Source organism: Aptenodytes patagonicus, chromosome 2 (genome assembly GCF_965638725.1).
Source record: "Aptenodytes patagonicus chromosome 2, bAptPat1.pri.cur, whole genome shotgun sequence".
NCBI classification, from domain to species: Eukaryota; Metazoa; Chordata; class Aves; order Sphenisciformes; family Spheniscidae; genus Aptenodytes; species Aptenodytes patagonicus.
This window is the reverse complement of record NC_134950.1, coordinates 127,688,060-127,712,644: the sequence shown is the minus strand read 5'-3', so window position 1 is coordinate 127,712,644 and position 24,585 is coordinate 127,688,060. Positions and strand designations below refer to the sequence as shown.

The following is a 24,585-nucleotide window of genomic DNA, read 5'->3' as shown; positions in this document are numbered from 1 at the left end:
TTGATAGTGAAGTTCTTAGTGAGACACAAACTAAATATTTCAAAATAAACAGTAGTATTTTAGCTTATTTTATAAACTTCTCTCACACAAAATGTTCCCAAGAAATAGTCAGATTGTTTTCTAAGGAATTAAGTAGTAAAAGTGAATATAAAATATTTTAATATAATCTTGGTTGTCCATGCGTGAATCGACTATAAAAAAGCCCTATTATTACCAAGGATTTTTTTTTCTGCTTTGTTAAAAGAATTATTTGACAAAAATTATCTCTTGCTTTCAGAATAAAACATTTGAAATAAAATTTTCTAACCAAATCCATATAAAGGAGTAAGGAAAATTCTTTCATGGGACAGTTATATGCCATAGCTGGAGCCCAAAGGTTCTCCACAGTGCAGCGTATTTTAGAATCCGTTAAACCTCCTGGGCTCTATTCTGAGATCTCCTGTTGCTCCTGGTAATTAAGTATATCTGAGAGTACGCTCTTTATACTAAAATACTCGGATAGATAAAATTGAGAGCATAATCCAAAAATCTAGTATGCATAGCATACGGTAAAGCAGCTCAGCAAGAGTGTTTTCTCACTACACAATGAAAGACAGCATCGTATCACACTGACTGGCAAAAGCCGTTAATGCCAGATTTCTCATTACACACAGAAGTGATTTTTTTCTGACTTAAAACCAAGTATGAGGTGGTAGTGGCAGTCGTAAAAGAAAAACGCACTGAAAATGTCTATTTGACACAATCAACAATATGCAAGAAGGCATTATCAGTAATTACATTAGACATGCAGGCAGTAACAGTAACAGGAAAAGCTTAGTGCCAGCTGACAAAGCTACACAGGGATTCTGGCACGCTACGTCCACCCCAGGTCTTTGTGGCCCACTGCCACCACTGATCTCCCTCGCCCGGGAAAGGAGCCAGCACCTGGTACCTGTGGGAGGGGGGCCTAGCTGCCCTTGCATTGCACATCCAAGTCAGACCGTAGTTGGGCCCCATGCTTTATCTGAGCTAAAGGTTCTCGGTCCAGCCTGCCTCTGCAGCAGAGCTCAGGAAAAAGGATACATAGCTGAGATAATTTGAAAGAGATGTTTCTGTTGGAGGGGAGAAAACCTAGAAACACGCAATTCAAGCAAAAGTCCCATTAAGATCGAAGACTGGCCCTTTACCCACTAATAAAGAAACCAACCTTCTCAGCCCTTCGCAGATGCCATACCCTGTAAGGACACAAGGCTTCCACATTCGTTAACACTGTGCTTGTAAAGTATTTCAAAAGAAACATTTGCAAAGAAGATTTTCCCACTTCATCAATGGGTCACAAACACATTCTCATTACAAATTTGATCACACACCCCTCTTAAAACTGCTGCACGCACCTTTCAATGGATTAGCTTGCCCCCAAATGCATCTATTTCCTGATATTTTAAGATATGAAAAATATTGTAGAGGGAATCTTGCCTCACATAAGGGTTACCCTTTTTGAGAAAAATTCAAACTCTCATACTTTCTTTATAAAATAAGAAGTGTTGAGAAACAAACAAAAAAAAAACCCTCACACTTTAAAAGCTTTAACTGCTGTGAAACATTAGCTTTCAGTGAATTGCAAATGGAGAAGTGATCCATTCAGAAAGACTTTTGACATCCGTCAAGTCACAGGTTTAGCCAATTTTTGGAACAACTGATTTTAAAGGGATTAAAAATAGTAAGATAAATGTTATTAAAAGCCATCAAGAAACAGTAGGCTGCAGAATCAAGTACGGTCTTCTATTTCTTCTGCCTCATCTCAAAAATTTTACATTTGAGCAATCTGGGGCCATCAAGTTCACTGAAAGTTTTAAGCTTCAATTGGTGCTGTTTGGTAAAACTTCAGTTTTATGGCCCTACTACTTGAATAACGATTTTCCTTATGTTTCAGATTACAAAACTGCAGGCAGTTACCTTTTTACAAAATTTCTGACGCAGTCAGAACAGAAATATTACATCGTGTTCTCTCAGATAAAACAAGTTTGAAAATAAAAGTTAGGACACAGTTTATGTCACAAACTTTTAAAAAGTATTGCTTCCATCTTAGTCTATTTTACATTAAATATTTATTTTACATCTTTACATAAAAGGCATTTGTTTTGAATGGCATCCATTTTAAAAACAACTGTGTTTTAAGAAGAAATGCTAAAATTAGCATGGACATTTCCCAAAATGGATTTTAAACATTTAAGTATAAGCAAAGTTATTGTCTGCTGCAGATGTTCTCATGAACTCATTAAAGTTTAAACGCTGATTCACTTTGAAAAACGATTACTAGAGGATAGACAATGTGATTGAACAGTTTTGTCTGTTGTGGAGGGTGAATATTAGATAATCTAGCCTTACTTGTTAGAAATTGTAACAATTCAAAGGTATGCATATTCAGTACTGCCTTCTACCTCTATAGAAAAAGTAGCTGCATATTGGAAAACTTATACTTTGCTGCATCACCTCCTTCAAAGATTATTTTCACTTAAGGTTCACTATTTATATAAAGATCTTCTACTTTAAATTGGCTACATAAGAAGGGAAGCATAGCTAAAATACATTTTATGATTCCCTACACATATATTCCAGTTCCCATGCAGAAGTCACTGAAATTATTGAAGTCTACACTTCCCATAAAGCAACACCTAGATTGCAATATTAAATAGATCTGACATTACAAAAGCTGTCTTCTCTGAGAATGTTTTCCTTACTTTAAAGCAGAATACCATACACATTTATGCATCATATATACACTATATGTCTTTTAAACAAAAATAAAATCAAAATAGCAATACTATTGTTATTCTAATGAATGACTTACTATATATATGTTATATATATTATATATATGCACAAAAATATTGACTTAGTTTCAGTATGAATACTACTACTCAGTCCCAACTCAGTCAGAAAGCTTGTAAAGTTGGATAACGTCTTCTTTAGCAAGATAAAACTTCCTGCCAACAGCCATTCATCAACTGGGGTATGCACAAGGGTTCCTTAGCTGTTGAGACCATTCCACAAATAAGAAATTAACAAGTGTCTCAAGGACACTCATTCAAGAAGATGTGTTTGTAGAATAATGAGTAATTTCCCTCAAGGTTGAGGACAACGGTGGTAACAAACCTGCTAAAAAAATTTTTTTTAAGTTTATACAATTGTTATCTAGCTAAAGAATATGAATTTTAGGGTGCGCTAGTCTATGCTTCTTTTTATACTCAGCTCTTGTTAGGCTACTATCAAGAAGTCTCATAATGTGAAAAAAGTCTCTTGTCTCAAGCAACTTCTGTTAAGCTTCACTTGCCAGGAGCTTACAGTATGTCTTTCCAGTAATTTGCAAGTAATTTAACATGCAAATGAAAATTTCAGAATTTACAGTAATTTGTGAGTACTGTGTTTGGCAGAATCAGAAGCAACTTCCAAAAAGATTGTCCCAGAAATTAGAAATAACCCCCTGCCTCCAAAACCGACGACACATCAACACTGAAAATTGTGTCTAGTCACTTTGGGTACCCTATTGAGTTCTATGTCTACACAATCAGGTTGCCAACTTTCCTTCTCAAAAGGCAGTCTTGAAAACAGTTTAGCATTTGTTAAGGATTTACCTTTGTGATGAACACCACAAATAATAAAATAAAGTAAGTTGAGGATAATTATTCTCTCTACACAGAAGTCTGAATATTGAATAAATGAACAGGACAAGAAGTCCGGAGGAACTTGCCTGTGGACTGTATACTGCAGGATTCCCATAGCAAAAACTAAATTTTCAATGCACATGTGACAGAGGTGTAGCAATGCAGCCCAATTCCAAAATTCACTTAAGCAAGATTGCATTAAAGATCATATTAGGAAAACGTTCTCAATTTTTGTGACTTACAGAGAAGCGCTGAGCACAGCTAACATTTATTTCTGAACGATAAGGACAAAAGAATTTATCCTGCACCAGCTACTAGCACAACTGGTGCAAGTGAACATTTTGTTGGTGTTGCCTATGACTCAAAGCATGTCTCATGTACAGTACAGCTAGTCAGGTATATCTGAATAGACATGGTTTTTGCTTGCTCTCAGTTCAACCCAAACTAAGGAGCAGGCAAGATCTTTCCAATGCAGGGGTACCTCTAGAGGGGATGGATGAAAGGTAGTCTGCAAGAATCCTTAATGACCATCCTAAATTATTTTTGTTTTCAGAAGCAGTTACACATTTTTCTACTGTTTGACCACATAAAAAGATACAACTTCATGAGAAATAGCATTTCAAAATTCTTTTTTCTGTTAAACAGTTCTTTTCTAGACCATTAAGGGGTCTCTTAAAGGTTCAAGCACTCATTCTGTAGTTCGAGAACCATAAGAAACCTGTTCTGTACTGCCTGTCTAAATTAGTACAGCCTATTACAGAACATAAAAACATAAATACTATGCCAGCAGCTACAATGTCCTGCTGTACTACTTGTGTTTACCTGCTCCTGTACAACTTGTTTTCCTTGAAAAATTTTACAGGAACTACTCATGGGGTTTTGAACAGTTGCAATTTAGACGCATCTAAAAGGTAGAGTAATAGTAAACCTGCCACCTGAAATAACATCTTAGTGGTACGTTCTACTACAGGTTGCCATGTAAGTTCTCTTAGTTCCCCAAAACCCTTTCATAATACTAAAACAATTTCTAACTACTCACAATACATTAAACTGCAAAAGACTTGTAGAGCAAGTTTGCCACTTAGATATACAATATTCTCTTCTAGAGAGGAAAAAAGCAGGATTATTTAATTACCTGTCCTTATCAACTAAGATTAACTAAAAAGCACAGCTGTTTTCTTAAAGGAAAAATAAGGCTCTAAACCATCAAGGTATCAGAGATAATAGGGTCACTTGAAATGTAAACACTACTTACACCTGCCACAGGGTAGTGTGAGAGTAGAGTAGCTATTAAATCATCTTAACTCTTGAAAGCCGCTTCTTGGATTTATGCCCCAGAAAACAAGTCTACCGAGACACACACTCTTGACCTCAGATTGTTTCTGGAACAAGACTTCTATTATGTGTAAACTCCTTATCTTTGCTATGCCTGTAACTGGTCTGCTAAGAATAACAGAATATATCCCTTTTCCCTTAAACTGTATCTAGTAAATGTATCCTCAAATCAAGGTGGAAAACTAACTACGCATTTAAAAAGACAGGTCCTGGTAATATCAAGCCAAACATATTAACTCAGGTTAAAGAAAGCTCTCCTTAAACATGGTCCTTAGCAGAAAATGCCTTTTACAAGATGGCATGAAATACCTCTGCCTTTACTATTCTTGCCTTACTTCCAACTCCTGCCTTAATTTGTTATTACTTTCATTCACTGCAGCTCAAAGAGTCTGGCATCAAGTTAAGAACATTAGGTGCTCTTAAAAATGTTATTTTAAGATGTTATTCCCCCTTCTAGCTCTTCTGTAAACTGACATTTGTTATTTCAAAGTAAGGCCTTACAGCTTCAGTAAAGAGCAGTACCTTTATTTAGTACACACACAGTCTGCCCACAATTGCAGTTTACCATCTCTACCCATTTCTCTTTCACAAGGAAGAGTTACGACACAAGTAGCCTGTGCCTAACCTTTCTAACCTAAACACTGTCACTCCGGATATGTACCACACTTTCCCAGCCACCATAAATAGAATGCAGAGCTTGGGAAGCCCTAACTCCAAGATCTATTTTCCCGTTTAGCATCTGGCCCTCTTTCCATTAATATTTCATCACAAAATTTCCAGAAAAATAGAAGTATCCAATACCGACAACACCAAGAAACCTTTGCTTTAGTATTAGCAAAATTATGCCTTCTACAGCATCAAACCTAATCAACATTAGTTTGCACAGGCTTTAAAGCAGTTAAATATCACCTGCGCATATTGGCTCTTAAAGGTTTGATGCTTCATATCATAGCTGAACTGAATTAACTGCTTGCTGCCTCTCCTTGAAAATGAATCAACACACACTTCTGGAAAGGTTCCAAGTTCCTAGAACTCCTTTTCAAGTCACCAGAAAAACAGGTTGGAAGACTGGACTGAAATAGTTTCAGGTCTTAAAACACTTAAAATACCTAATGCTTGACTACAGGTCTTCCTAAGCCTACGAGAAAACATTCACAAGTCAGTAATGAAAAATAATACTATCTGGACATTGCTTAGTGCTTGCAGCCAACAATTCTATTTCTCCCCTTGTAGGGTTTTAATACCAGAATTAAAAACAAAACCCCAAAATCCCACGTACCTACTTTAATCATAATAGCTTATAAATAATGATCTCATTAAAAAATCAGAGCTGTAAGTTGACATAAATTTATCCTCTAAAACACCCTGAATCTAAAGAATCTCTTTTGGTGAATCTCAGAGAAGATAACTATATGAGTCATAAACAACTGTACTTACATACCTTTCTCTTTCGTACAGGAAAGGAAAAACTTCTTGTTCTTACTTTGGAACAGTTTCCACTGATAAAAGTCAAAAAACATGCTGTCCCTCCCTTTTCCCATTCTACCACTAAAAAAAAAAAAAAAAAAGGACCAATTTTCTTACAAATATATAAGACACTACAAAATACATGTAATCTCCACAAATAATTCCTACTTATGTGTGAAAATGTGTGCCTATATGAAGCTTCAGATATGTGATAATCCTACTGGAATACATTTTTCTTGTCAGATACTTCTTATTAGTTATATGTTTAACCTCTGTATAGCCAGCCCTCTCTCACGTTGAGACGCTTACGCTGGGTCACTCCAAAGAAAGTGAGAGGTAGCCAAAGGAAAGATAAAGCTGGATGGCTAAGAGCAAGGTGAGGACAGTGGCATCTCCTCATCTCCTCCTTTATAACAGCTGTTATGTTGACTCAATTGCTCATGAAACAGAAGTCTTGGTTATTTATTCTTTGGCCGTGGGTAAAACAGGGGTATTTTCCACAGTCAGCAATACAAGTGCTTAAATTGCCTCAAGCAGCCTGAACCCCTGCCTTCCCACCCAGCATCTTGTGTAACTACAGTGTTGTACTAGCTGAAGCACTCTGCCAACGTGCTACAAAAGAGACTGGGGAAGTGATCTGGCTGCACGTTCCCATGTCATTCTTCGTGGTTGAGGAATTACTGCTGTTCATGCTGCTGCACGGCAAACCACTCCAGCTGAATGCCTGCTTCCCCTTAACCCCTGCCTCCCTGCAAAACACACACGTGCTTTTTCTGGGCATCTCCCAGAGAAAAGCAAGAGAAGAAAATGAAGGAGGAGACAGCTTAAATCCGCACTAAAGATTTAACTGCAGAAACAGACACGGCAATGGTTTCACCACAGCTCAACCCTACCTAATTTGGCACTGTTGCAGCCTCCACTGCTGCACCTCTCAGCCTCATATTCACACTTCCTCTGCTCAGTGCTGGCACACATCCAGCTGTGTGGCAAATTGGTTTGGGGTGCTCAACTGCCGAGATCTTTCTTATTATTCTCCTTTGTCAGGACTGTTACATTTTCTACTGGCTTAACATACTTAACCAGGCTTATGGTACGGTCAGACAAACAAAAGTGTCAGTACAAGATGGAGAGCAGTAATAGACTGAAGGGAACAGAGCAGGAGTATCACTGCAACAGCAACAAACAACTTTAACCACTTTAAACTGTCTCTCGTTAGACCACAGTATAAGAAAGTGTGACAGCAACCTAAATCAACTTTTCTCAGCTAGAAACTGCTGCTATAATGGCTCTCCAGTGTTCTGAAGCTGTAAAAGCCAGTACTGTCAGGAAATACTACTTAGTGGATCTACTGATAGTCTAGCATTTTGCAAACGTTAATTAAGCTTCAGAGTATTCTGTGTGAAAAGTGAATAAATAAGATTTTAAGACTGGATCTCCCTAGCTTTTTCCTCTGGCTTCACTAAATAGCATCCATGAATCTTCATCCCAATCTACTTCCTTTTCAAGTCAGTAACAAATTCTATCTTAGATGAAGTCTAATTTTGCATTTTGCTACATTAAACTAACTCAATGACATTTTTGTTGCTAAATGCAGGATCCCGAGTCAAATAATGAAGACTAACAGGATTCCACAATGCTTTAACTGACAGCAGATTGCAGAATGTACAGTTTATCATAGAACTAGAAACACTGTTATCTGTTCAGACTCTGAGGATTTGAAGCGCATGACCACAATCACAAGCACACTTAACTTTCAGAAAACAAAACAAACGTCTCCCTCATGGCCCCTGTTCCCCGAGTTTTAATTCTGCAGAACTTGACATGATTCATGCTGGGAAACTACTTACTGACAGCAATAATTTTTTCAAACCTACAATCTCAGAAGCAAGCTTTCGTTGGAAAGCTTCATAAATTTTTTTTTTATATTTTTTTTCTGTGACAGATTTGAATAATGGTGAGTATTTATTAGCATGCACAGAAACAAAAAACAGCACGTCATCTGCCATTCACTGGTTTTATTTCTAGAATTTCATGATGGCCATAAAATTATGATTCCTTTTAGTGATACTGCTTGCATTTGAAGGAAAACAGATCTTTTATCCCGAGGCAAAAAAATCCATGTTAAGTAAACAGAAAACCACCACAAACTTACTCTCTAGTTCTTCCTTCTCAAAGTTTGTATTGATAGTAGAGCTGGTTTTGCCCATATCCACCACGGCTTCTTCATCGTGACCCTGAAGAAACAAGATACAAGTTTAAGTTAAAACTAAGTAGAACTAATTTTTTTCTAAATTCCTAAATATATTTTGCAGTTCTGAAGATGTTTGTCCAAGTTTTCTAAAACAACATATTTTCACCTCTTAGAAACTGAGAAAGAAAATGGCACTGAAAATCTACCATCCAATTCTTCAAGAAAACATTACCCTGTATTGAAGGAAAAACAGAGTAAATCAACTGATATGCTAAATACCATGCAATTTCCTTTTGCAATGCTCTTGATTTCATCATATCAAGGATCAGGACGTACATTTCAGGAGAACGATATTCTTTTAGTTTTACATTCAACAGCAATGAATCTACTTCAATAAAATAACTGGCAAATTTATAAAAATTTACATAATTAACGTTCAGAGATCTTGAGCCCATTTGCTTAGGGGACAATTCCTGTGTGAGTTTTTCCAGCACGAGTAAGAAGCTTTTGTGAACGAAAGGTTATATAAAGGGGTGGCAAAAAAGTTAAGTTACACAACTTGGGGATCTCTCCTAGACCAACAGTTTTGGAAAGATTAAAATAACTGTTTCACTGAGGTTTCAACAGACAGCTTGTTAACCACACGCCTATCTAATTCACAGTTTTTATGCACAATGTTAGAAAACAGCAGTTGCAAGACAATCTGTTCAGATTCCATTATTACTGAAACCATACCACTCATAACGCAAAAGCACAGTATTTGAAATAGATCCAGGCTCAAGAACGAGTCTTATCTGTGAACATGTCCCCTAATCACATTTAGCAGATCACTAAAGCAGAACTTTAATCACTGCCTTTTGCTCAGTCTTGACAAAAATAAACTTTAAAATAACTGAGCAGTAGAAATCCCACAATCTCATCTCAGACTTGACATCAAAACAACATTAAGTTTAATTTCTCCAAACGTTTGAATTTTTTTTTAACAGCTCACAAATTACAGCCTCCCGGCAGAACTGGTTCTCCAAAAGAACTGCTGCCTACACTAAGGGTAATGCTTTACATCTAACTATGTATAACGGCAGGCTAACTGCTAAAGAATACCGTCCCTGCTCTTTCTGCTCCCTTGGGCACACACTTTTTTCCTTAAGTCAGATCTATCAATCATGAAGTCAGATACAAAGAGCTGAAGCAACGGTTTGTTTGTTTTGGTTTTTGTTTTTGTTTTTTTTAATTTTGGGGTTTTTTTTAAACAACTCAGTTTTCCATTGGATCAGTTCACCAAACTGACTTTTCTTGTGGCCATATGACAGCTAGATCTACCACAAATAAATCTGTTTGATCGCTGCTCCTGGCAGCTGCCCACTGGTGCCTTTATATCGATCAACGTGGGATCTGTGATAATGGTTTCATGTGGAAAAAATGGAAGCCTAAATCAGGAACCTTACAGGGGCTGGGAACGCTAAAAGTGTTGATATTCACCTAAATTCTGATCTTAGAATTACTCAATAGTCCGATGCTTTAAATACAGAACAGGTTTGTCATCTCACAGGGAAGTGACAAGGATGAAAAACAACATACTGGTGTAACAGCTGTAAGTTAAAACATACTGTAGCAACCCCCACCAAAAAGGAAAAAAAATTTTTTTGAACATATAACTCCTTAGTCTTTCTAAAATAGGTATTTATTATAGCGTATCGTGTGCACACACACACACAAAAAATTCCAAATCTGCGTTTGACTATTGAGGAAAGTAGATTAAAGAATATGAAGATGACAATGGCACATATAGGAAAAAAAAATTCAGATGAGGTTTTAAAAAAAAAAAAAAAAAGTTAAAAGCAGTTAGACCGCGTAAAAAAAAAAAATAAAAACAGCTGGCACTGTGCAAATAAGCAAGATTACAAAAAACAAGCAGAAGAGTGGCACATGGCAAAATAAACCTCTGAAAACTAAGCCAAGGTGAATTCTGAGCTGTGTCCCTAAGACTGGGGTTTTGAAGAAAGGCGTTACACAGTAACATAACTTTGTCACTACTGCTGCACTGAAAAAGTAGTTTTGATTTTTCTAACATGCAAGCAAAACTCCTGCACACTCCAGACAGCTACAGTTAAAAAAATTCAGGTGATTAAACAAAAAGTTGTGTCTGATGGGCAAATCTATGAAAATGTTACAAGGATCTATTAATAAATAAGTGGCAGAAATTTAGAAAGTGTCATGGTAATAAGGGAGGGTTGGGGGGAAGCAGTACATTCCTGTCTCCTACACACCAAAACGAAATTAAAAAGCCCTCCAGAAGGTGCCTTCATAATGTAAATTAGTCTCCTATCTCTTTGATAACCATTCCAAAGGTAGGGAAAAACACAGTCGCAAAGTGAGTCTTGGCTCTTATCTTTACTGAAGATGTATTTTCCAACACAGCTTGTGGAAAAAAATTTTTAACATACATAAACCCAATAGCAAAAAGAGATCTCTAAGCAGCAGCAGCATTAAAAAGCTTAAAGTTAATAATCTTTTGATGCACCAAATAAGTACAGCAAAACATTTAGCTGCATTGGTAATGCCATAACACTATGGAGGAGTCAAGCATACCTACTTTCCAATTTATCTCCGTGACACAGAAAGAAAAAATTATAGGACTGTAGTACAGTCCAGTTTACAGAAACAGATATACACACAAATCCTGCATGTTACCAGAAAATTCAAAATAGAGTCGGAAATAGATGAAGTATTACAAGTCCTCTAAATTATCTTAAGTGTCTTATGAGAGAGAAAAAACCCTAATATTAGGAAAACTGCTGTCAAAACCTCTTCCACAATTAGCTTCATGGTTACAGCCACAAACTGCTGAAATATCCTGTACCTAACTCCCGCCCCACACACACACCCCTTAATAGTCCTTTTAGGACACTTGGAAGGTTGCCAAACACAGTTTTTGAGCAATAAAGGAAGACAAAGTTTTTCTCCAGATTATACAGACTACTGCATACTGGTAGAAAATTACACACACGCTGTGGAAAATGCATGTGAAAATGCATGTGAAAAACACATGCAAGAAAAGATTTTATATCCCAATAACATTTTGAAGCTGTATTTGCTATATGCCTTATACCATGTTATTAATATTTATCACCCTTTGCTTTAGTAACAGAGGTACTATGCCAACCTTATACATACAGAAGCAGCCTTCAAAACCACATCATGTGAAAGCAACGTCTTTTGAGATTAGATTACAGAAAGGCATGCGTGCCCTTGCAAACCGTTCCATCACTATCTCAAAGTACTCAACATATGCAAAGACTCTTCCAAGAATAAACCATTAGCAACCACAAATATCATACATGAAGAAAGCCTATCATTTACAGCCTTTGTTTAGAAAAACACAAAGCATCATTTTAACATAACCATTTGTGATGCCAATAGCAAATCCCACCATAAGATACTTTTGCCTTAGGTCAGGTAAAACACCCAAAATATTCAAATACGCTATAAAACTAATCCCAAACTACCTTTTCCTTGCTAAAAATAAAGTCTGTAGGGCATAGGTTTCCAGTAATTATAGAAGATCTACCATGTCAGTTTAAGGCACAAAAGTGAGAGAAAACTGTTTCAGTTGCTGAATCAAAACACGTTCCCACTCTAGTTATCGCTTTTACTTTCTGAACTTTTTACATACATAAACAGAGGTGGGATTGTTTAAAACCCATCAACTTCCCTTTCTTAGGCACAGAGAATGACTTCATCTAAGAGCAAGCATTCCTCTGCAGTTTACCATCCATTTCATGTGAAACTTATGTACAATAATCCCACAGATGCCCAAAAAACAGTTGAGCCAAAGTAAAACTTAAGACTAACCTGGAATGTAACTTCTGTTTTCAGTTAAGAGACAGCACAAGTGAGAAGGAAAAAAAACAACACAAGCAGCAACCAAGGTGCCCCAGGGAGAGATTAAGCCTTCACCTTTGGTTTGCTTTTTCACAAGGAGATGGTCATCTATAAGAACAAAACAAACCCAGAGTACTTCAAGGAAAAAAATCCCAGAAATCCTAGTACATTGCAGTATACTAAGTATACTTTTTCCTAACACCAAATTTGTGGATACTTACAAACATACTGTAAAAACAACCTTGCAGTAAAACCTTCGTATTCAGCCAGAGGTGCCTACATACACTACCACGTCTTCTCAGCCTTCCAACTTTCCCCAGCATGAAAATGAAACCCCTTTTTAACTGTTGCAGACCAGACAAGACTTTTAAATACTCTCTGCTCTAGCAGAATCCCAGTAGGATTCCTCTTGCCACCTGATTTTCATATCCCTTTTCTCAGTCCAGGAGAAAAGAGTAACTCCCCTTTCATTGCAGACAAACAAGCATCCAGAAAATATTTACACTTTACTTATTTACCTTCTCAAACATTTGTCTTCATTTAGTACGGTACACTTTTTAGATCTAAAATATGAACACTTCATGTCTTTTAAAAGTAGTATTTAAAAAAGTCAATCCTAAATTGCATGAATCATTAAGGAAAGCACTCAAGTTTGCAAGAACTAAGTTGTCAACCTCCAGCAGCATGTGTTAGTTACCGTCTAGTGGACTGGCACAAATATGACGCACAGAATATTAAATCTAAAAGAAATTTTCCACTGTCGTCTGTACAAGCTCTTCTCACCATGCAACTCGCCTAACCTTATGCAGTCACATACACATAACAGACTTCAGATGGGCACGCTGCCAAAGTGCATTACTGAATAACCACTTCCAAGAGATACAACTTGCTAGCAACACATTTTTAAGGTACTTGAAATGTAGTTCAATCAATTCATTCTGGTGATAGACAGTGATCATACAAATGGTTGATACAGTTAACTGTAAACCTTTGAAATGTAAGAGTAATACAGTAATTGTGTTGAGAATAATTTGAGCTTAACATTTAAAACCATTACTTAGCTAAGTGAATGTTCATATGCTCCATTTACATCCCCTCAGCACAAAGTTCTTCCCCAACAGAGTTGGGGAACTACTTATAGCACCAGAAGAGATAGCACTAGTGTTCATGGGAATAAGTAGGGGCACAGGAGAGGAAACAAACAAATGAAAAAACCACACACCCACACCCAAAAAAATTACATTACCACTTTCATGCTAGAAAGAACTTTCACTGCAGCATTTATTCAAGTAGATGCAAATGCTAAAAAACAAACAAACACCAGGAAAAAAACAAGGGGGGGGGGGGAGGTGTGTTCATATCTAGTATCCCTTATACATCTGTCCATGGGCAAGAGTTTAAGACTTCTAATTTTGATATTATTCTACTACAACTGCCTACACCATCACAGTGAACATACATATTGCTCTATGACTGTAATTATATCCCATCCTCTCTGGCTTGAACAGAAGGCAAATACTTCCCCCCTCCTTCCCACAAGAATCCATGGATACATCTCTGCCTTTGTAGAGACACCAGATCTGGCAGACAGGATTTAGCTCTTAGGCTGGAATGTGGCACCAACAAACCATTCCTCTCAAAACATGAGCACGCACTGCTTACAGACCCAACTGGTAAACCTATGTAGCATGCTACTGTAGCTTTACATACTAAGGTCAAATGACAATTTTTGCACAGTGCATTTTGCTCTTCGTACTTTGCTCTTCATTCTTTCATCATCAGTACATAGGAGCAGTTAGGCTGGATCAAACCATCCATCAAACCCAGCATACTGTCTCCAAGAGGATACAACAGTAGAGGCCTACAGCAACTTCCCAATAAACTTACAAATCAGTGCAAACATAATTCAAAATGGTGGCTTGACCTAGACCTAGGAAGCATAGTCAAAGCACTATTTTTGTTGTATCGTCAGCCCTCTTGCTTTGTTGGATCTGCATTCAGAAGACAGATATGATAGCCATCAAGGCTCCAGTAACAAAAAAGGAAAATTAAGTAAAGAAGAATTACCAACATTGCTCTGCTTGAAAAATAAAAGTTTAGCTGGAAAAAGAAATTAAAACCTTCATTTTGACCACACATCTCAAAGATAACTAAAGAGGAACTACAAAACCTGATTTTGCAATGGTTTTCCAGACATGTGTATGTACATACGTAAAATATTTTAAAACGGACTTTTTTTTTATAGATAGATACACACACTCAATTGTTTTGTCACAAAGCTACTGAAATATATTGTTCAGAACAATTAAGAACCAGTAGGGTAATTCACAATTCATTTTCACAGCAGCATTTCCTAAGTGGTTTGTTTCAGAAGTCTGCATTTCTGTTCTAAGCACACATAATTCTCCATGTAGTCAGGAAATAAAAACACATCTCCAATTTACAGAATGCACATACAGCCTCTTCTCTATCGATTCAATCTCCCAGAACTGCAAGCTAATAAGCACTAATACTTCAGGAAAAAATAAAAATAAAAATAATCAGACAAGACCACTGTTATCTCCTAATTTTGTAGGACTACAAGTCTACCAGTGACAGCAACCCTGGAAGTGATAAGAAAAGAAACCAGAAAATTAGTATATTTGTTAATGCCATCTGTATGCAGAGTTCAATGACAATCATTCTACCTCTGGCAATCATCAGCACTAGGTCTACCCTATAGCTCTCCCACTGCGACCCATACAGAGCACTGAGTAGCCTTAGTTAAGAGTGCCTAAATTAGGAAGGGCTTTTTGACATTGTTCACCTGCAGGAACGACTAACAGCAGCACTTGGTAAGTTCTAAATATATTGTTTTACTGCTCTGTCAGATTGATTCTGCTTTTAAACCAGAGGTAAGATGAGCCTATGGTGCGCAGGAGGGCAGGCATCTCCGGTTGCTGCCTCCCTGAAGGACAGCCAGGGTATGAAAAATCAAAGTTCTTTCTAAATAGTAGTAAGTGAAAGTATTATTCAGCCTATTAAAGTCTTTAGCTGAATTGCACAAGCAGTCATAAAATGCATATTTAAAGTAAGTTATTTGGGCACAGTATTGGTCTACACAGCAATACTGTATCTTCAGAAGTTGCAAGAGTGATGAAACACTATCAGTTCTAAATCAAGCACATCAACCTAACAACCAAGGGAAAAATGCACCAAATATAAATGGATCCTGCCTCATTTTGTCAGCATACAATTTTTAGCTGGCCTTGCCCTCTACATATATACGGATGAGAGTAAAATTAATAATAATTCACAAACAGAACACTTGCCAGTTTCAAAATAGGAAGCACACCGTATCAATGGGTTCCCCCTTGGTCATATTCGCTATGGTCTCATTTGCACAGGAACAGCTGCTTTCCAGATTTCCCCCCCCACCCCTACTATCATAGCAGTGGGCATTGCTCAAGCACTAATAGGAAAGACTCCAGTACAGCTCAAGAGTTTTGGTGTCGCCCCTCCATCCCCCCCTTTTCTTGTGAATTTTATCTGTGGTTATACAATTACTAGTTTACACAACTATCCTCACATGTAAATGAAGATCCCTCCTAATCAAAGCAATACTCAGAGACTCACAGGAAGGTTTGACCCTTAGATTTCAGTAAGACCATAGCTATAACAAAAGCAGTTAGGAATACCTAGAGAAGTTTTTCTAGCCTACTAATCCTCTAATTAACTGCTCAGCTTACCCTACTAAATATGCCTGACCAATCTGCTTCTAGAAGACTTACCAAAAAACCACAGGAGCCATACAAACCTTCAGTTTGGACAAGTATGTCCAACAGACATCAACAGACTTCAATAAGACTCTCCAGAAGTTGCATTTTACTTTTGCAAAACTGTATGTGGAGGACAGTAAAGAAAAAAAAAAAAAGTATGTGTGCTAATAAAAATAAAATTTAAAAAGAAAAAAAACCCAACACCCCCACAACACAACAACAAAAAACACACCACACTTTTGGAAAAAAGCAGTTCCAGACATGTTAATGTTTTGCTTCCTGCAGAGTTGAGCATTTAATGTTTATAAATAATTTTATTCCAGTGGTTCTAGCAGGTATTACTCTGGCCACCGTCACACTGAGCGCCACAACCTGCAAGACAAGCCATGTCCCAGACAAGTCAGACACTAGTCTTTGGACAATAAACACAAAGTGCTTGTGTTAATCAGAACACAAAATTAAATTGGGAGAAAAAGTATGAAAGAAAAGGAAGCATAAACACTGACAAGAGACTGGTCACAGTAGTGACTGGCTGTCAACTATAGCACACCGCAGCAATTTGTCACAAAAAAAAAAATTGGGTTAGAACAAACACAAGAAAAAGGGATGGCTTGATTAATATTAAGGAATGACTAAAATGCAAGAAAATATTTGATTAAAATTAGAAGCCTGTTTGAATTCAACCCCAGTGTTCTGCAAGCCAGAAAATTTACCACCATGCATAAAGTTAGCAAGTAATGTCACCAATCCAACACAAGATATCAAGTTGCATATCTAACATTATAGTAGTCATTTTACAAAGTTGCATTTTATCACTGCCTCACAGCACTGTTTCATTCAAAAATTCATAGCTCCATTCACTTCAATTTCTAAAATTACAGTTAAGAAAAATCAGTTTCCCAACAGCCAAACTGAAGTTTCTCTAAATTTTAAGGCATAACACTGTAATGAGTGAAGTATAAAGTTTATACATTGCACTGCTTCATTCAAAATTGAACAGTCCTGTGACTATAGTATGCAAAGTTGTAACTAGTCACCTCAGATTTTTGTCTAGTCTTCTAGGCATATGCGTGCCTGGTAGAGTTCTGTGTTCAGAGCTGAAGGCAGCACCACAATGAAAATCAAAAATCAATCACTGTACTACAAAGACCCTAACAAACAAGACCACTGCAATCAGATGCAGTTTAACATGTCTAAATGAAACTCTTACTTGCTTATGCTCACAAAAGGAAACAGAAAATTTACTGGCCATCTCATAAAATTTATATAAAACAATTCAGAGGTCTTTAAAGCTTTACAGCTTAGGAAAATTCCATCCCATAGATTTTAGTTTCCAGGGAACTCTAAAGTAGTAACCCCTTTTACAGACTGCATTGCAGTTAAATGGCAGTGATAAAGACTACCCATACAAGAGCTAAGCAGCAGCCTGTAACATTAATACTGGAGTTCACTGCTTCATTGCAGAAATCCCCACAGAGTTTTGTGGCTATGCCACTGAAGTCTGAAGACAACACTATCTCCATGAACATTTTACCTCAGTTACACAGCTCATTAAGTTCACTTTTTTTTGTCAAAAGTAACAATCAATAGGCTATTTCAAGATTCTCTACCAGTAACTTCCCTGCTATACTTGCACAGAATTACTCAAAGCCACAGATGATAACCTTCAAATTAAGAAAAGCAGACTCAAAATAATGCAAGAGAGAAAAAAGAAAAAAAAAAAAGAAAAAACCACACAACCAACCACACAACACAGCCAATCTCAAAATTGCACATTTTCTTTCTGGATTAAGCCAGTTAGTATGATTAAGCAATTCTAACTACACAGAAAATATTTTCCCTAATACAGAAATCTACTTCAAGTATTATTTCTATCACCAGATCTTTCAAAAATTTCTTCCACAACTAATGAGTCTAAGGTAGCACACCATTCTGAGACACAGTTGCTAAATATCACTTGCATCAAAGCACATTTGAACCATTATTAAGTTATACAACTGCTATTTACATACAGGTTGCATTTTCTTCCCTGGACGAGCTTCTTCCATGCTGATGTGCAGAAACAGAGAATGCCCTTGTACGAGACCCTGTAATGAACCTCCCAAGAGATCAGAGACTGCGCATACATGACTGCTTTAGCTCGCTCTGCTTGACACAGATGTACTCCGGGAAATTGCTCCCCAGCCCCGCAGCCAATCGCTACCTCGCGAGTCTCTCATCTCCCAGGCCACTGATTACAGCTACCGCAGGGTCGCACAAGAGTGGAATGGGCGAGACGGCATGCCTTCAATTCCAGCTCACAGAATACCAAAAAAGGAACTGAAACAGAGTTTGAGACTTAACATTTTCTGCATCAACGGCAGCTAAGAACAGCTCCAAGGTTATATTTTTGCTCTGATCCAAGACTTCGTTAGCACTGCAAAATGAAAGCACATTTGTACCTCGGGTCCCAGAACAGAACAACCCAGAAGTCAAACATCTGCTAAGTGTGTTTATAGCTGTATTATTGACCTTTCACTGAATGCTCATTCCAAAGCAGGTTTTTTTGACATAAGCCATATATTCTTGTTCAGCAAAATAAACCAGGGCTTACTAAAAAAAAAAAACCAAAACAAAAACCCCACACACTTAGGTTTGGGGGTTTTTTTCCTGTTGAAGAGGTAGAAAAGCCATGCTGTTAGCTGCAATTAATTTCACGTCTCCTTCCAGAATAAGATGGCTCTCTGTTTCAGGTATGATACGCATAGCCGTACTTTTTCCTTGCTTAAGCCAACCTTAGAAAAATGCAAACTCCACTCTAGCAGATCAAATTCAGAGCTTCATTTCACTCCTCCCCTCTTCAGCAGTGACATACCTTAATCTCCTTGTCCCATCACATAACGCGTAGGAAAACTGGCTCTTTAAGGCATTACCCATAAATTAACCTTCATGACATGACACTGCCTTCCTTGTTCTTTTTTCTTCTTTCATTCCTACTTCTTGGATGACGAGAACTCTAGTAATGAAGCTGGACTGGTGCCACCCCAACCAACGAACAAATGAACAACTTGGACAAAACAAAACAAATAACGTACTGTTCATAAACTTAGGGCAAATACCACCAGCCAAAGAAACATACTGTGCAACTGTGAAGATGGTTTTTATCACCTAGTAGTTCAGGAATCAGAAGGCCACATTCAGTTCCCCTCACTGCCTTTCTCAGTCCAGAAAATTCTCTAACCATAGACTAATAAAAGTAGTCTCAGATAGTGCTGACAAGAGGGTGTAAAAGTAGTTTGTTTCCACTCTGTAAATAGATGTGCACTCTAACATGTGTGTGAATCTTTTCACTTCCAAGCTATTGAAGGCCTCTCTGTTGCTAGATGTAAACGACTATAAACTAAATGATTTCATATAGCAAGAACAAAGTTCAACAAAAATATCAGATACCCTAACTATTAGTGATCTCTTCTCAACTGAGCATCCTAAACCAAACCTATTATTTTCCTAACGTAGACCACAGATTCATACAGTTCTTCAGCTACTCAGATGAATACTGAAACAGCTATGCTGAATTGTGTTCTGGTGGCTCTCCCACACTTTAATGCAGTCTTCCTTAGCATAAATCCGTACTAGAAGTACTTCAATTTCTAGAAGTACAAAAGTTGGTTTGTTTAGGTTGGGGGTGGGGTGTTAAGGGGGAAGAGGCTGTCTATTCTTTTGGGATAGAATAAGGCAGGGGGGTGAGGGAGGGGCTGGGAATGACATCTTTGACTTTATTTTTTATAAGTTTTGGAAAGAATACTTACTCGGTTTGGAAGCTTTAAAAAAAAAAACCCTCTCTGAAGCAGTTTACTGAAATCTCTTTCTAGTCTGTAGTCAACCAATTCCTAGTTAATAGTCACTCGGTCTTAGAACAAAAAAAACACTCAGAAGCTTTATTCATTACAAAAAATAGAAAGCAAAGAACATGCACATGTAAAGCCAAGCTCAAAAATCCAACATTCTAAAATGTAAACAAGTTTCTTTCAAGCAGATGGAAATTTGTGTCTTTAAGTCCCATACCAAAATACTTTGTGGATAAACGTCTGCTCTTACCTAAGAATAAATACCAGGTAAAAGTTTCGCATTAGATGGAGAACACCACAACAACTTCAAACTGCAACTGTCTCAACGTGCTTAACTACAGAAGTATTCTAAAACAAACTGTAGGCAAATATGTTCAAAATTATCACATCCTTGAACATGTTCAGTGACAACACTGTGAGAACTCTGAGCAAAACTATTTGTGCTGCAGCAATATTTCAACCATATGCTCGATTCTGCAAAATAGTCTTTATGAAGTGTAGGAGGGCTTTTTTTTAAAGAAAAAGAAACAGAAGTAGCAATCATGAAACATACATTCTGTCCATCAATCTTTCCTTCTTTATTTTCACTTTTATACCCTTTCAAGTTCCACTTATTTGAGCTTATCTCCAGCTATAAAAGCACTTTTTTTGAAAGACAGGTCCAAAAAATACGTATCTATTCTCCAGACAGAAAAGAAAGAATTCATCTGAGCTCTTAGCTCTTTACAAAACTTTTAATCTTTTCACAAGCACTATGTAGTCCATGATTTCCTTGCAAGCAGTACAGGCTTACATTAAAAATTTCCTCAAAATCAACTAAATTGGACTAATTCCCAAACCTCTGTTAACTATGGGGTACAATGCAGAAACACTTACAATGGATTAGAAGAGTAACTTGCACGTCACTTGTTACAACTCGTTTCTGGATCAATCTGTAAAAATATCCCCTATCACATCTTACAGCAACACTAGTGTTAACACACCAGCAAGCTGCATATATTACTACAGCCACAACCTCTTCTTGCCTATCCTCCCCATTTTGCTCTTAAAATGAGAGAGCAATTATGATCCCAGTCTATCATGAAGAAAGCAGTAAACTGCCTTATTGTGGGGTCTGCAGAGTCTCTAGCAGGCAGAGCTGTGCTTAACCTGCCATTCCGAGACAGCAGGACACGAGCACGTTTTCATTTAAAGTAGCTGCGGTGGGTAGGACTGTGCTGTCAGCAGGATTTACCACATGAGCTCAAGCCCAGAGCTCTCAGACCTAGCCAGATAGGAACACAAGGAAACTGAGTGCTCGTTTGCTTCCAAAGAGGCCATACTGACATACCCACACATCTAGCCCTGTAAGGTTTCTATTGATACTTTAAAATCCTGTTTCGGGAGGTGGGGTGTTAAGAGTTGCATCCATAATCCAAACTCAACCCTTCCTTATATGAACAAATTATACGAAATGAACATGACAATCTTTTCTAACATCGCAGCCCAAAAAACAACCCAGTTCACTGCCACCTTTCTTCATGTATCTGACAGGATAGCATCTATCAAACTCAAAGCACCTCTCTTTAGAAAAGAATATAAAAAACAAGAAATACTTACCTATGAGACAATACTTGTAAATGAGACTTTATTTTGGATGGGGGAAGGGGTGGCGGCCCAGGTCAGGGAGGAGTCAGGAAAGGAGACAAGGTACTAGGGGATTAAGATGATGCAGGAGAGCAAGCTGTATGACACAAACTGTCTCATGTTAGTACGTCAAATACCACTACAGATGGTTTTGTTCAGCTTCTTATTAAATGAGAACCTACTAACTCATATTAAGAACAGCAGCTTCCTATGAGTTATCTATTACACATAAATTAAATATAAGCTATTTCTCTAAGGAGACGTTATTCCCTTAGCAAGGGAACACAGAAACCTTTGCAGGCAGTGGCTCAGCATTTAATGAAATAAAACTACCCATAAAAACCAAGAGTTTGACTGCCTACACGTATTTTTCAGAACACAATTTCCACATAATAGCTAGTTCCCAGGAGGTACATCTGCATAGCACGCTTCAGCTTGCTTCAGTTTGTATCGGCACGTACACATGGAACTGTTTCCAAAAACAGAAAAAAAAAAAAGAGGAAGGAAAAAAGATATATGTATTCTGTGCAGATACACTCTGGTGTATTGCCCCAGTAGTGGACTCTTGGGTTTCTCAGCGCATTGCGGGACAGCTGTCCCAAGCCACCAGGATGCTGAGAGCAAGCATGAGGCAGATCGCTAGTTTGAGCCCTCCTGGCATTACACCATTACACTTCATTCTGAGAGTTGCATAGTTATTCTCTAGAGAGGGTACCACTGAAATTTGTAATCTGAATTGTCATCAACAGTGAGATTATTATGTACTCTACTGTAGAGACTACTCCATCATCACCCTGCAGTCCTGATTTGGATACATTGATGAAGCAGAAAAACAAAAGATGTAGGTAAAGTTTTAGAGTACTTTACGTATTTCTGGACTCAAAAATATCCCTCAGTAGAGAGAGATGGAAGAAATTCACCATGTTCAAACAGAACACTACCAAGAATTTTACTTCAACATGTACGAGCATGTGGTCACCATGCAAATGGCACTGAGCTAGGCTAGGGGGGATTTGATTTGTTGGGGGTTTTGGTGGGGGTTGGGTTTGGTTTTGTGGGCGTTTTTTGGGGGTTGGGGTTTTTTTTGGCAAAAGAATGAGGATGCTTTCTAAATTCAAAGCTGCTCACTTTACAACTACAACATATCCCACATTGCTTGCTTTTACCTAAATTCATCTTCAGGCATTTTGGCAGCATTTTTGAAAGATATTCTATTTTTTCTTTATCCTAAAGAAGTCTTAGATCATTGTGCAAGTTCACAAGAACTATAAACCAGGGCTGTTTCAACACTATTAATGCCACCTAACCAAGGCCATATGTTTAAATGCTCTACTATCACTTGTACAAATATTAAACATTCATATCTCAGAATAATAGATGGCACAGACGTGAACAGCTGATGAGTCCAGATATGAAGCAGCATAATATGGGGCAGATAAAATTATCTGGTTTATACTGACATTATTTGAAGTACAGGCACAGGAAAGCCTTTCCCTGACAGCAGATACTCAGGAGGAAAAAAGGAGGGGAAAAAAGGGAAAAAAAAAAAAAAAAAAAAATAGTCAAATTATCCAATTATCCAGTTAGGACAGACTCTCCAAATACAACCAAACCAAGCTATACCCACACAGAACAGTGTCTTGGCAAGAACACCAAACATCAGCAGCTAATAAATAAAAAATTTGCTCTTTCAATGAATGCTGTAATTTTTGAATTATTATTCACCTACATGTCTTTCTCTTCATAGAAAAGTGAAAGATCATGAATCTCACTGATTCACATGAATTCAAGGCTTAACTCTTCGCCTTTAGCTTTCCTCATCTCTCGAATTTTCCTCTATTCATATAATTGCATCCCAGTCAAATCAAGTATCTGTAATAATTTCCTGACAACACATTTACTCTTACCATGAACAAAAATTACTACCTACAAATCAAAGCTCAGCAAACTGTAACGGGAAGGTAAGGCAACGTTTCCAACATCAGTAGCAGGACTGATAGAGCAGGAGGTATCAGCACTCAGCTGGCCCACAACGTTTCTTCTTAGAAACAAGGAAGGCAAAATGGAAGTAAAATGCCGGGCCTGCTCATGACCACTGCAATTTGAATGAGGGCAGAATTTAATCATAAATTTTTAACTTTCCAAGTGGTGTACCATACAGGATTCAGGTGTTGTTTTCTGTAGATTATTTTACTACAAAAATATATTCCACAAATCACATCTCCCAAGTTATGCTGAATAACTTCAAGGTATCTGAAATCTACATTTATCATGAATACCAGTTAGACTATTACCATATGCTGAATATCAACTAGTTACCAGTGTATTAGCAAGCCTCTACCATGATAAAGTCACAACTACCAAAAAAGTAAGTTCTAGCAATCTGCATGTATTTTATTAATAAGGCAGACAGTAACAGAAAGCTGCAATTCCCGTTTTTGTGCTAGTGCTGGCAATCATCTGAACCAACAACATAGTGGATCAGGGAACTGATCCGGCAATAAAATTACGCTGACAATATTTTGCTTGCCACTTCAGCTCTGACACCAGTCATTACTGGTGAGGCGCAGGCGGTGGTGCATAGAGCAGGTGAGACTGTTGAGCCCAGAGTAGGAAGGGCAGGACCATGGAGCAACTCTAGCAGAGACTGACTTGGACTGTAGTGGAGCCACACTTCCAATAGCGTAGCTTCGCATCTCAGCTCGGGTACAATTAACAGCTTGGAGAAATGAAGAGATACTACTCATGCCGCTTTCCCTTCTTCTTCTCACAATATTTTGACTAGACATTATAACATCCTCACCTTACATTAGATCTGATGCTTTCCTGATCACAAAGTAAACATATAATTCAGT

At 37.6% G+C, this 24,585-nt stretch overlaps 1 protein-coding gene across 4 annotated transcripts in view; it reads right to left on the bottom strand.

Moving 5' to 3' along the window:
- SLC4A7 (solute carrier family 4 member 7) overlaps nucleotides 1-24,585 on the bottom strand; it is a 98,381-nt gene that overhangs the window by 52,377 nt on the left and 21,419 nt on the right. For 3 of the 4 annotated variants that reach the window (XM_076331151.1, XM_076331148.1, XM_076331150.1), the window contains exon 2: nucleotides 8,599-8,680. In XM_076331151.1, coding sequence (XP_076187266.1) covers nucleotides 8,599-8,680 — 82 coding nt within the window. Of the gene's footprint in view, nucleotides 1-8,598; nucleotides 8,681-18,289; nucleotides 18,424-24,585 lie in introns of those variants that run through there. The other variant, XM_076331149.1, reaches the window with a different exon arrangement.